The sequence below is a fragment of the Lissotriton vulgaris genome, chromosome 4_1, assembly GCF_964263255.1.
Source record: "Lissotriton vulgaris chromosome 4_1, aLisVul1.2, whole genome shotgun sequence".
Classification (NCBI taxonomy): domain Eukaryota; kingdom Metazoa; phylum Chordata; class Amphibia; order Caudata; family Salamandridae; genus Lissotriton; species Lissotriton vulgaris.
Genome location: NC_141691.1, coordinates 1,209,719,709 through 1,209,733,248, shown reverse-complemented (window position 1 = coordinate 1,209,733,248; position 13,540 = coordinate 1,209,719,709). Strand labels below are relative to the sequence as shown.

Here is a 13,540-nt window from a genome sequence, read left to right as displayed (position 1 = left end):
GGGAAGCCTTGTGCTCCCCAGGCAGTGTCTGGTTTCATTCAACCGGCCTTGCCCCAATACACTATCTCCTGTCTGGGGAGGTGTAGCACCTCCCTGCGACAGGAAACCCCTTTGTCCAGGCCTCCTCTGCCAAGTTTCGGTCAGCAGCAGGAGGTCAGACTTGTGTCGGTGGCAGCAGCATCCATTTTGTGATGCTGAGATTCTGGTTAGAATTAACCACGTTTTAGCAGAATAACATGTCTTCTCCCTCTAGACGGGTGGAATGCTACCCCCGTTGCCAGGACTGGGGAGGGGGTAGTATTCCAAATCGTATGACACCTTACACGACATGTTTTGATAAAGCCAAACCTGAGTTAGCACATAACCATGATGGATTATAATGCATTTAAGATTATATGGTATGGCAATATCCCGGAACAGCTAAGGGAGTTGGTCCCGACAGCTGCAGACAGGCTCAGCTCATGCTAGAGCACCATCTCACATAAAACCAAGCACTCTGCCTCCAGGATTGTGAAGGCCTGCCATAGGAGTGACTTACAGGTATATATGTGTCCAGATATAGGTTTAGATATAGGTATACTATATCTAAGCAAGGGGTGATTACACCACCTTGCCCCAGCTGAGTGATCAGCCAGTTGTGTCAATTTAAGGTCCAGCCAGGGGTGGCAAAAGACATGCTGTAGCCCCTGGTAGGCCTTGGATGCACCTATGCCCTGGGCACCTATAGTGCACTGTACAGGGGCTGAGGTGTCCAGTACCAGAATGGTTATGTACCTAGGGTGCATGGAGTCCATTTTAGAGAGAGAGTCCATTTTAGAGAGAGAGCAGATAGCCTGGGGAACCAGGCCAACTAAGTCGAAAACCAGCTAAACACAAGGCAAAAAATCTGGGGTAACCATAGTCAGGCGTCCACCCTCCTATACAATGTTATAATTATAATAAGATTCCAAGTTCATTTTTAAACTGCATTTCTGTCTTTCATTAATCTCATCTTTGCCTCTTTGAAAAATAGACGTCGAGCTGATGTTAAAGTACTCGGGTGACGCCATATCTGCTAGAAACTTCTGGCCACAGATTCCTTACCGTAGAATATTCCCCAGGCGTCAGACTGTATTCGGAAACCTTTTATGAGAGGTCACCTTGTGCGCTGGAAGGTGGTGTTGTGCATCTCCACATGGCTTTGTTGAAGTTGTCCACAATGGAAATGACATGCGCTGTGCCTACATGGGTGCCACCCCAGAGCGCTGACCTCAGTTCCTTGTTTTCATTGCCCGGATCCAGATTGAGCTCTCCTAAGTCACTTTTGAGTGGATTTTTTTCGTCTTTTGTTCAAACACTTTACCAGTGTGATTTTTTTCACATAATTTATGGACTGTGTGTGAGAAAGTGCCATCTTTCTTGCATTGGTATGCCCCCACTTTTTGCTGATGTGCTTTGACTGAGTGTGCCCTGGGCTCCTGCCAACTAGGTACCAAGGGCCTGTGTTCCTTCCCTAAAACTGCGTTGAAACTAAAATCCAATTGGCATCTCGGGCCACCTAGGTACCCAGGGCATGGTGCCAAAGAGAAGACCCCTAAGGGCTGCAGCACTTATTTTGCCACCCTTAGGGGCCCTGTGCCCTGACACCCTCACACTGCATTTGCAGTCTGAGTGTCTAAGTACAGAACTAAACAGAGTCGACATGGCACACATCCCTGTGTGCCATGCCCACACGCTCACTGCCCTGGCATCCATCAGTCACCCCTCTTGCTGGGTGCCCTATGCCAGTGGTCTGGCGGGAAGAACAGCGGGAAACCCTAATTGAGAAAAGGGGATGTGCCAGCATATGCCAACTCCACCCCTCAGGTGGGAGAGGCGAGGTGAAGCACGACTCAGGGCTCCGGCCATCTTGAAGATGGGGAGCCCTGCCCAATCACAGTTAGGCTCCAGCCCCCCTCCCTCAGGAGAGGAGCAGGCTAGGGGGGTGTACCCACCCCAGGACAGGGACCCATTGGTCCCTGTGATTTCCCTACCTGTAACACCCCTAAATTTAGTATTTGGGGGCACCCAGAACCTTCCTTCCTCAGATCCCGATTGCAACAAGAAGAAGAAAAAGAAACAAGAGGACCTGCCATGCAGCTGCTAACAAAAGTACGACACCCACTGACTTGGCCCCAGAACCCTACAGTACTGTTGATCCTTGAACCTGCTCCTGCGAAACTCCGGCGTCTCCTGCGGACAGTAACCTCGAAAACCCCGGAGGACCTGCCTCCCTTGAACCTTCCAAAAGACTGGGACTCCTACGAGCAGTGGTTCTCCTCAAACAGCAATACCCCTAGTGCCAGTCAGGAACCGCGAATCCAGCCCACTCTGCACCCGCCAAGCCTAGCCTGTGCCTGAGTGACCCAAGACCACAAGGACGTCCCCCCTGCGACAGTGACCCGAAGTACCGTGCCCAAATACCCTCCTCGACGAACCAGATGACGCCTCCAGCCTCAGAACCAGGGACCCCTCCAACCGCGACCAGCTGAGGGTAAGATTTCCCGACACCCCATCACCCGGCGCCCACAGGCCCCTTGTGCCTTCCTTTGGGGTACCTACCTCTTCTCCAAGATCCCAACTTACCTCACAAAGTGGTGGTCGCACCTGAAGAATCTCCGTCCCCTAGCCTGCAGCCTTTGTTCCGTTTTTAACTTCCCTTTGGATAACATTGAGCGCCCGACGGTTCAAAAGCACCCTGCACCTAGTCGCCCGAGTGCCGCTGGAAGTGCAACTTCTACCCCACTCTACTTCCCCACTTGCCCAGAGTAAGTGACCAGGAGCTCAGCTCCACAGCCGCGTCGCCTGCTTGCTTGCAGCCACCAACCAAAGGCCCCCTACCCTCCATTGGATTGCATTGGGCCTAATCTCTCTGCACCCGGCTGCACCTGTGCCGCTGAGGGTGCAACTACTGCACCTTTCCAACCCTGGGAGACCCCTGAGTCTATGCCCAGAACCTTAACTCCACCAGTCGAGTACTCACCTTAAAGCCTATAACTCATTTTCCTTCCATAGGCTAACATTGACTGGTTTCACTTGAAATTTCTTTTAAGTGTGGAGCTTTGAAACATTAAAATATTCATCTAAAATCAGCCGAATAACGAATTCCGAATTACTCACCTGTGATCAGGAGAGACGCCAGTACTGTACCTTTTAGCCCAGTACTGAACCAAGAAAGTAATCCTAACTTTACTTAACTGTAACCTGAATTTTCTTCCATAGGAAACCATTGACTGCTTTTCTGTGAAATTTATTATTTTAAATGTCGATTTTTGCAAACTAGAAATAGTCTTTAAAAATCGTACCAACTATCAAACCGTAATTACTTAACTGTCTTAGGTAGAGGTCCCAGTGCTGAACCTAGGAGCCCAGTACTGGATTACAAAAGTAACGAGACCCTACTTTACCTGTGACTTTAATTTCCTCCCATAGGATAACATTGCCTGGTTTTCACTGACTTGAATTTCCTCCCATAGGATAACATTGCCTGGTTTTCACTGAAAAGTTTCTAAGAGTCAACTTTGGAAATACATTTATATTCTTTAAAAATCACAACTGTAACCAAAATGCTTTTACTTAACTGTTTACAGCTTCGGTCCCGGGACTGAACCCAGGATCCAGTTCTGTGGTTAGAAAAGTAATCCTTAAAATAATCAACTGCTTTTATGTAGGAAAAACCCATTGAGCACAATGTTAAATTGTGTTTAGAATTATGTTGCCTATTGCAACCACTGTAGTTATTGTACTTACAAAGTCTATTGCCTTTCTGAAAAGTAATTACCTAAAGTCACTCATATTGAGAAAAGTATATTTTGATATCATTGGTTCTAAAATAAAACAACTATATCTTTTGATACAAAAACAATTGGCCTAGTTCAGTTCTTGAGTGTGTGAAATCGTTTGCTGACTAAGTGTTTACAACAAATGCTTTACACTGTCCTCTGATACTGCCTTACTGCTCGACCAAGCTACCACTTTAGAGAGTAAGGTTATATCTAACTTTAACCTCTGGGGACTGGGCACTCTATACGCACTTTACCTTACTTTGGTCCAGTATATATAGAGCCACTTTCTTACACTATGTCCCTTAAAAATCCTACTAGTTTTAAGCATTGTGGTGCCTGTCACAGTCAAATGTTTGTGACAGACCCCCACACGGTCTGCCTTTGGTGCTTAGAGCCTCTTCACAACTCCAAGTCCTGTTTGGATTGTAAGACAATGCATCCGAAGTCAAACCAAGAGTGAGCCATGAAACTGCTGGCCACTCTACATGCGACTCCTCACCGCTCCAGTTCCCCGTCGCAAGTGAGGTCCAAGACCGCTTTTGGAGTCGCTAGCGCTGGCCATCATCGTGATCCCGGACTTCATTGGGTAAGTCTCACAAAAAAGAAATCCAAGAGGTGGAAGTGTTCTTTGACTTATCTGAGCTGGTTAATATCATCTGACCAAACCAAGGCCCCACTCCCATGTCATTCCTGCGGAGCCTGAGCCTGGGTCTGCTCCGGGCCTCCCTGAGTTTCCCTGAGCCACCCCAACCGAAGTAAATGAATTTTATAAGGCCATGCACCTCATTTTTGCCTGGTCGGAAAAGTCTTTTTGAGCAACTTTGGACCACACAGGTTTACCCTCAACACCATTCAGACCATCAAGATTTGTTCCCAGATCCAGACGGACCCCATTCACGCCTCTATGACCTCCACTGGGGGTTGTTCTGGTGGTGCCATTCCCAGAGCCAGCAGCACCGATCCCATCATAATTTCAGCCTCCGATACAGACCTAGACAGTCTGAGTCAGATGTAGTGCTTTATTCCACTGACATGCCCGGTGAGGATTATAATTGGAGCGTATCAGAGGATCTCTATAGCTATCCCGACCACCTAGAATAGACCATGACTGAGTATAAATAGTACAAGGAACTGGCTGATGCCAGTGGTCTTTATACCTCACCAGACACTGGTCTCTTCTCTGCTTCTATTGTGGCAATGGAGGAAGGGGCCTCCTTTGCAATGGTGGCCCTGTGGGCAGCTGAGGTTCTGGACCTTAAGCTGCCCACAGTGGAAGTCAAGACCAGCATCTTGCCGGAGGTACTTCAAACCGGGGTGACCAGCTCAGAACTCCTACTCTCCTCTAATGAAGCCCTCACTGATGTCCTGCTTGGGGCCTTGGATTAGCCCTGCACAGGCACTCCTGTGCTCATGACCATCGCCCGCTGTCATCGTTCCACTCCTTGGGACCCAGCCTTCCTCTCCCAGCACCCTGCCCCAGAGAGCCTGGTGGTCCAGGCCTCCATGGTCATGATTAACCCTGGTGCTTTACCTATCAAAACAAAGGATGGAGAATCCAAAAGGCTAGAAACCTTTGAAAAGAAGACTTTCTCTTCCATTAGCCTTTCACAGTTGTCTGTGAACACTGCATACGTTTTGTGCTGATATTTCCTTACTGTGTTGAATTTGGTTGCACAAGTGCTGCCCATGGTTCCAGTGATCCCGTTCAGATTCTCCCAGGCCATTGCTGGTGGTAGAGATGCAGCAAAGCTCACAGTACGCTTCAGATTGAATGCAATTGACTCACTGGACAGAGCTATTGCCTATTAGGTTGTACTTGGACGCCACCCTTGGCTGCAGACAGCTTGCTTTTCAGGGTATGTCCAGGCATCCCATTGAATATGTCCTATGATGGCCTCTTTCGCAACAAGGTGAATATGGCGCTCGAGTGTTTTACAGGTAGCAGGGCCACCACTAGGTCGTTAAGGCTCACCACGGCCCCACAGCATCCATATTCCACCTTTGACTCCTTCCGTGGCTATGGTAGAGGCTACCAGCCACGTTCTTCCACCCGTAGCCACTACATCCACCAAGCTGCTCAGTCCTTTTGTTGCCATTGATGCGGCTCCCATAGACCTTATGGGAACCAAGGCGAGAGGTCTACGTAATCCTTGTGAGAAAATGGGATGTGTTATATGGTGTCGTTGTGTGAACTCACTGTGTAATACATAACCAACTCATTAAGGTTCAATCAGGTTTCCTTTGATAAAGCTTAGTATAATCCTGGGTAGCTGTGGCTTCAAGCTATCAGGCCTCAACAAACGAACAAGTGTAAAGCATTTAATCAGCACTAAAACTAAGAAGAAACAAGACAATAAACCCCCGAAACCAGTTTAAAAAAATAGCTTATTTTTATGAATGTATGGACACCAAAACCAAACATATCCACCAGAGAGGTCTGTGTATCTATATACATTTGCAAGGAACTATAAGTCAAAACTTTCCACTTAATTGTGAACAAGGAATAAGCATTTGTTAATTCAACAAATGTGTCACGTTGAACCTTTTTGAAGAAAACTTTGTTCAAGTTGAATGTGGTTACTTAGAGTTGCTATGGGCTACCAACTCCAGCAGGGTGCCAGTGAAGGGGACAACCAAGGTTTGAGGAAACTGTTACCTCAACAAGAAATTCTGTCTTCAGTCTACTTCAAATATCAGTGGTCCTTGCTATTGAGTTCTATGGAGTGGTCCTTATGCAAGGGCTACAGGATGCTGAAGATGCTCAAAGATGCTAAGCAGTCAATGGGGGTGGGGGCCTTCCTTGGGCCACTCCTCAGTTCATAATGGGGCGACTTTGACCACAGTGATCTACTCCCCTCAGTGTCCTCTTTGGTGCAGCAAAAGTCCAGTCGCCAGAGACTACTGGTCACCAGGCAACACAAACTCAGCGGTTTCCTTCTATTGGCAATAACTTTCTTTCTGGGCATTGAAGCTGCACTCCTCTAGTTCCAGCAGACTTGGGTGCAACTTTTGAGCATTGGGTCCTAATCTTTTAGGCTCCACTGCAACGACCAGCGATGATCCGGTGATCTGGGTTACCAACTCACTCAAGCAGGCTTCTTCAGCGTTTGTGGCCCTGTGCTGCGAACAGGAAGTAAGGGAACTGACTCTTAGAATCTCTACTTCTGGATGGGCTCGGAGGATGACTTTTCCATGAGCAGGCACAATCCTTTCCTCTGCTAGCCCAAAGAGCAGCAGGTGCAGTTCAAATTCCTTGCAGCCTCTTTGCCAGTTTCGGGGTCAGCAGGGCAGTCCTCCTTCATTCCTCTTCTCCACTCCAAGTGTGATCTGAGTTGTGGGTGCCAGGGATTCCCCTTTTATGCCCAGAAAGTGCCCTCGGGGGAGGTTGCCGTCATTAGCCAATTGCCAATAGGTTCCCTCCCACCTGATGATAACGTCCTGTGAAGTGTGGCATCTAGCTATCCCAGATTGCTTTATTGTGCCAACTCCCAAGATATTGTGACTCGTCTCTTGTTGTGTTGGTGCCAGTAGCCGGGAGCTACTCGGCTTTGAAAAAACCAGTTTGGCCAGTGTATTCCCCTTTCTGTCCCCAATACCAGTCTGTCTGCCTAGACAAAAGAGCAGCCCCTTTGAAGCTCGCCTTTTAGGCCAACACCCTGTGTGGCTTCTTGTCAGGAGGAGATAAAACCTCCTCCAGCGGCACGCCTCTATTGTTGAACAACACAAAGAACACAGGGGGTCTGAAAGCCAATTGATCTGGTCTGACTAACATTAACTCCAATAAGTCAGTAGGTGCGCAAGTCGCTGTTAAACAGCTTCAAAAGAAAGGGGGAACACACAAATGTAAGGTAAACCGTGAACGCCAAAAGAACAAACTCAAATACGTCCAAAACTGGTCGACAAGATCCAGACCACCAAATGGTGGATTTCCATCAAACAGACTTGGTGATCAGTCATATCATTTGGCCGTCCAACTTGTGAATTGGCAAGTCTCTTGATCATCGAGACCACATGCCACACAGTCAATTAATGTTGCAGGATCCGGTCCACAGTTATCTATGAACCACCTTCTGATAGCTAATCTTTGATGGCAGTGATAATAGTGAACACACAGTGCAACACAAGAACAAATGTGGTGAGTTAAAATAGGATGATGTGTCCTAAAAAACGACTACTTTAATAAATGCCAGGGCACATCCCCAAATTAAAAACCAGAACAGTGCAAACAGTATGACCAAATATCTGTCGCGAAATGGGTCAACATGTTTCTGCCTACCAGGCAATCAATCCCTCGGCTTTCATCAGGGCCTCTGCTCTCAAAATGTTGCTACTGCTATTAATTATGTGACCAAATCAAATACAATAGTGCTCCAAACAGAATGTGAGTAATATAGGTTGGAAACGATACAACCTGTACCAACCGTAATACACTAATCCTCCATGTCCATGGATATCAGTGGAAATCCAGTATGACAGGGGACTGGACCTCACCTCACCTGGACTGTGCTCAGGTATACGAGGCCCCGCTCTCTCCGTCTGTACCTCCAAACACTCCTGAGGCTTGGGGGAGGCTCGCCTTTTGGGCCAACACACTGTGTGGCTTCTTGTCAGGAGGAGATACAACCTCCTCCAGCGGCAGGCCGCTATTGTTACCTGTCCTGTGAGCCTTTGACATAATATGCTACATTCAGCAGCTTCCAAAATTTGTGGCTTAGAAAGTGACCATACTTAAGTAAAAATCAAGAATCTTCACTACAGAAATGTTTTTTGTTTAAATCAATGTGCCTTACGCGTCTGGTTTGCCAATATGCTTTGCCAGTATTTCTCTCCATTACATTTGCAATGATTTCTGCCTTGCGCAGTCTTAGGTCCTCACCTAAACTCCTGTTTACTGGAGTAAGGAGATCTTAATGTGGTGGTTGGTCTTAAAGGCTTTAATGTGTCAGTTTGTGAAATACTCAGCAGAGCTTTATGGTCACATTTAAGTATCTAAAGACATAGAGCTGGCACTTACGAGAAAGTAATTTTTAACCTGAGAGGGAATCTGACATAAACAATACTTTAGTCAGTAGGAATCCCTTACAGTGTCTTAACGAAAGGCTTTTCAGTGATGTAGTTCCTGGCAGTCTTGGTTCTTTAGACTATAGTGGTACATAGCCCTAGTGAAGTTACAGCCTCTTGAGTCCTAGCTGGCTTATGTTGGCTCTTGATCTCCTCACATTAGGTGAAACTGCTAGTGGCTTCTAATGGTGAACTAAGCAGTATTAGCAACTGATGGCAAGAGCCTTACTTGTGACACCCAGTACCAAAGATGTTTTTTTGTATCTAAGATCTCTGTACAGAGTCAGCTCAGGATTGCTAGTGATGATGATAGATGATGATAGATGCACCTATACATTTGTGCAGCTGCTTGCTCAATTGTCTTGGTAACATCAGGGTCATTTTACCTTGCCCATGTCTTTGGCCAGGCACCTTGGCATTCTTCATCTTTCTTTCAAGTCCCTGATTACTCCTGAACTTCAGCAAGGAAATGTCAAAATGTGTAGGTTATACTATGTTTCAGGATTAGACAAACAGTTGGTCCTCTCACAAAGAAACCACAAGCACATATGTATATCCAGTTCCAAAATGTAAAAAAATCGATGTTCTCTGTCCTGCTATTTATTGAGTGGTGCTTTTTCTGTTTCCACCCTGAGAAGAGCATACTGAGAAAAGCAACTTTTTGTTCCAGAATCTTGTAGATTTTTAGGAAGCTAAAATTGGTGCCACAAAACAGCTTTGTACAGATTCAGTTTTGTAATTAAAAGATATCAAATATGGGGACACAATTGAGGTCTGTGCTGATGGGGGGGGGGGGCAGTCTTTTATATCTCTGGCAATATCTAAAGTCCTAAAGTAAGGAAACTAGTAGAAAAGATATAGTCACTGGACATTCTGATCCACTGGTACTAAAGCAGGCTGAAACCGGTCTATATTCCTGTAGTGTCACCTGTACTATGTACATTGGACAATCCTCTGACTTTTTCAGTGGAAAACATTCTGTCTAAGGCGATGGAATCCCCTTTGACACATCTATACACCCTGTGTTGATGGATTAACATGTTAGAAGCTGAGCATGTGTTTTAAAGCTAATTAAAATAAAATATGGAACACAGCGAAAGGATTGATATTCTTGTCTATTCTGTGATGTGGTAATGTTTGACAACAATTAACAGTGGAAGCAAAAATGTAATCATAGATTTTAACCTTATTCATTTCAGGCGTTTTGCTGAGGCTTTGAACATCGATGAAAGCACTGATGTTTTTAATGTACGCTCTTCTGGATCAAAGTACAGTGATAGTTTAAAGGATGATGCAAGGTTGGTGGTTTCGTTTTTTTATAATACCATAATTCTTATCCTTTTTTAATGCAGGCCTCCTTCCCCTTCCAACATTGTCTTATTAGCTGGTTAAAAGGTAGGGGTGAGAGGATGTTTTTTTCGGAAACAAATTTCATTGATGTGATGAGAGAACTGAAATAGTCTTCAGAATTCACTCAGTCAAAGGTCACGAATATTAATACATTAGTATAAACATTTGTTTCTAGAATAAGAAACTATATTACATTGATTTTTGTTCTTAACTTTGTCTAACATCTCCAACCATTTACCCACTCTGCAGCTATCTCCAACCCTTCTCTCTTTACTTCATTCGAATTAATGTTTAAGGACCTGATTAAGAAGAGGACAGAGGTGGGACTGACCGTTGAAGATGGCGATGCTCAATCTTGAGGTTCGCGCATAGTCCTGTGCCATTCATCCTAATCCTGCACATCAGCGTCTGACCTAACCGCCCCAGGGTGTAGACTATGGCGATTTCACATGGGCTCGCCCAGGGCTTGTGGCTGGCGGATTTCGTACTGCCGTGGGTCCGCCGGTCCCAGGCTTCGGCATCAGTGTAGCCTAGAGGCACGGTCACCTGGGCTAGCCTTTGTAGCCCTGCCTCGTCTGTAGCTGCTGAGTTGAGCAGCTGCGGTAAGGTGCATGGATCGCCGGCCTGGAGAAACTTTCTAGTTTGGCCCTCATAGAGGTTGGCCTGCATGCTTAGGCGCCGGCACCCTTGCTGCCAGGCGTGCGATGCCTGTGCATTATCTGCTGCCTCAAACGCTTGTGAGACTCTGAAAGCCGCAGATGCTGGAGGAGGACAAGGGCTGCGCCAGCACTCCAGAAGGCGTAGTACTTCTGATCTGAAGTGGCCCTGCTGGGGAGGGTGGGGAGTTGTGTGTGTGACAGCTGTTCTCTTAGGGACCCTGATTGCCTGGATACGGTTCTGCTGCGGATCTTTTGGTAACTCATTCTAATGGGCCTGCTTCTTTGACTTTGGCCTCTATGTGGTTCCTTGCCGGACTGGTGGCGGGTGGGGTACGGGAGCCTGGCTCTCTCCCCGACTGCATCTAGGCCCTCCTTTGAGAACTTACCTGACCCCCTTCACATTGCCTACATGCTGGGAAGTGCAGTACAAGCTTTGAACATAGCTTTGGCGACTCATACCTGGAGCCCACCCTCTCGAGGGCTGAGGTGGTGCAGGGTGACTGATGGGGTCTGCTCTCCTGGGGTGCTTTCTTGCCGGGGGACCGTACCTGGGGTCTCCGTTCCCCCAACCTTGTGAGGGCCCTCTTTTTCTTCTTGGATGTCAACTGAGCCTATTGCTGGTGCTCTCTCCAATTAATCAGCCCTCCTCTCCCTCCTGATTTCTCACTGGGTGCGCAAGCACCCTGCACTGAACATATTCAGTGCAATAAGCCCTACCCTCCAGCCTAGAGTAAGATTGAGAAGTTCACTAGGCTCACTTCGATCATCGACCAGTAGGAGTGTTGTGATGGTGGACCCCCTTGGTACTTGTGCTCTGCCTGACTCTACAGCAGCCATTATGCAAACCACACAGGACTCAAGCGCCTCTCTTGAAGGCAAGATTGGTGAATTGAGCCTCTGCATGTTACTGCTCCATTGAGATGTCCGGAATGCAGTTGAAAGAGTACCTGAGGTGGAGGGTCGACTGTCAAAATGGGAGGACTCTAACCGCATGCTTCAGACCACTGTGTTGTGCCACTAGCATGGGCTCGGCCAACTGGAGGTGAGGACTGAGCAGGTGGGGAGCAGGTCTAGAAGGAACAACATCTGGATTGTGGTGATCAGGGAGGGAGTGGAGAACACTTGTTCCACACAATCACTGAGTGGCTGAAATTGTGGCACCCAATGAGGGAACTGTCCCCTTGCTATTTGGGTGAAGAGGGCTCATAGGTTGCTAGCGGCCGTCGACCTCCTGAGCACCTTGAGACCGATGATTGCCTGACTCGTGAGCTTTGTGGACCGCAAACTGGAGAAACTCCAGTGTGGGTCGGCCTGTCATGCTTTTCTTGGATAATACCCTCAAAGTGCAGCTACAATTTCGCTCATTCTTGTCTGTAAAAGAGAAGCTCAGGGCCATGCAAATAGAATACATTCTGAAATTCCAGGGCATGCCTCAAAGTAATCTACAAAGATAAAACCGTATTCTTCGACACACCAGAAAGTATCTCGTCCCTGGTGGAGGAGAATCCTGATTTTGGTCGTGACATGTCTGTCCCTCTCCCCACTCCTCCAGATCATTGACCGACGGACGGGGTCAGCTTATGGTGGCAACTTCTGCATTGCAGGAGTAGAAATGGGCGAATGCATCAGTCTCCCACTGCTCGAAACACCCTTGTGCCTTGCCAGCCAATGGGCTCTGCAAGGATGCTGCTGAGGTAACGTAAAGAAGTGAGTGTTACGTCTGATTCTGATTTTGAGTAATGTCACTTCCATCAGATGCGCAGTATCATGAACTATTATACCAAGAGGCAGTCCTCACCTCCTCCCTAGTTGATACAGCCCACACAGTTTTGTTGGGTCTTTTCTATCAGACTTTTCTTTTAGTGTGACTGATGCTTAATGGGGAGAAGTGTTTGAGGGAAATTTATTGGTGCATGTTTTGCCTGCTTTTTGGTTTGTGTTCTTATTGATTTTATTTGATTTTTATTTGATTAGAACTTACTGTACCAGGGCTCTTGGAGCCTCTCCATCCCTGCTTCCCTTATACTACATCTACACTAGCTGACTCCCAGTCTCACTCTTGGGATTTCTATGGGCTATACTATACTATCTTTGAATTTTAATGAGGTCAATGACTAATTTAAAAGCTGAGCGCATATGCTTTCTGTTTAGCGGCTCCAGCCAGCTGTCCTGTTATTCCAGAAAACCACATGCTGGGAACTAATTGCTCTCTTTTGGGCAGACATCGCTACTCTAGAGTGTAGTCGCCTGTTACTTGCGAGTGGTAGCCATCCTATTGAAGAAAACGTTCCCCATCGCTTTGGTTAAGGCATCCATGGGCCCCTTGGGCCGCTATGTCATGATCTCAGGACTCCTGGATGGAAGTGTTCGGAAATTGCCTAACATGTACGCTCTCCCACATTGACTGGATTATATGCTGGAGGATTTTTCACAGCTCCTAGCCAGCTCCACCCCAAGCTTTACCATTGGTGTCAATCAATCAATTAATACTGTATTTCGCATTTAGAGTCAAATGCATAGAAAGTTCAGATAAAGATATACAGACATGTCAATAAATTATAATAAAATTATCTTAAAAGAGAAATATTCACAGTATAGGTAAAAACGCATAAATATATATATATATATATATATATACATATGCTACATGCCAGTAGTTTCCATCCT

General features: G+C 46.7%; 1 protein-coding gene across 1 annotated transcript in view; it reads left to right on the top strand.

The window, feature by feature from the left end:
• Nucleotides 1-13,540, top strand: part of NFX1 (nuclear transcription factor, X-box binding 1) — an 892,403-nt gene that overhangs the window by 760,334 nt on the left and 118,529 nt on the right. The window contains exon 20 of the mRNA XM_086965422.1: nt 10,064-10,162. Coding sequence (XP_086821548.1) covers nt 10,064-10,162 — 99 coding nt within the window. The remainder of the gene's footprint in view (nt 1-10,063; nt 10,163-13,540) is intronic.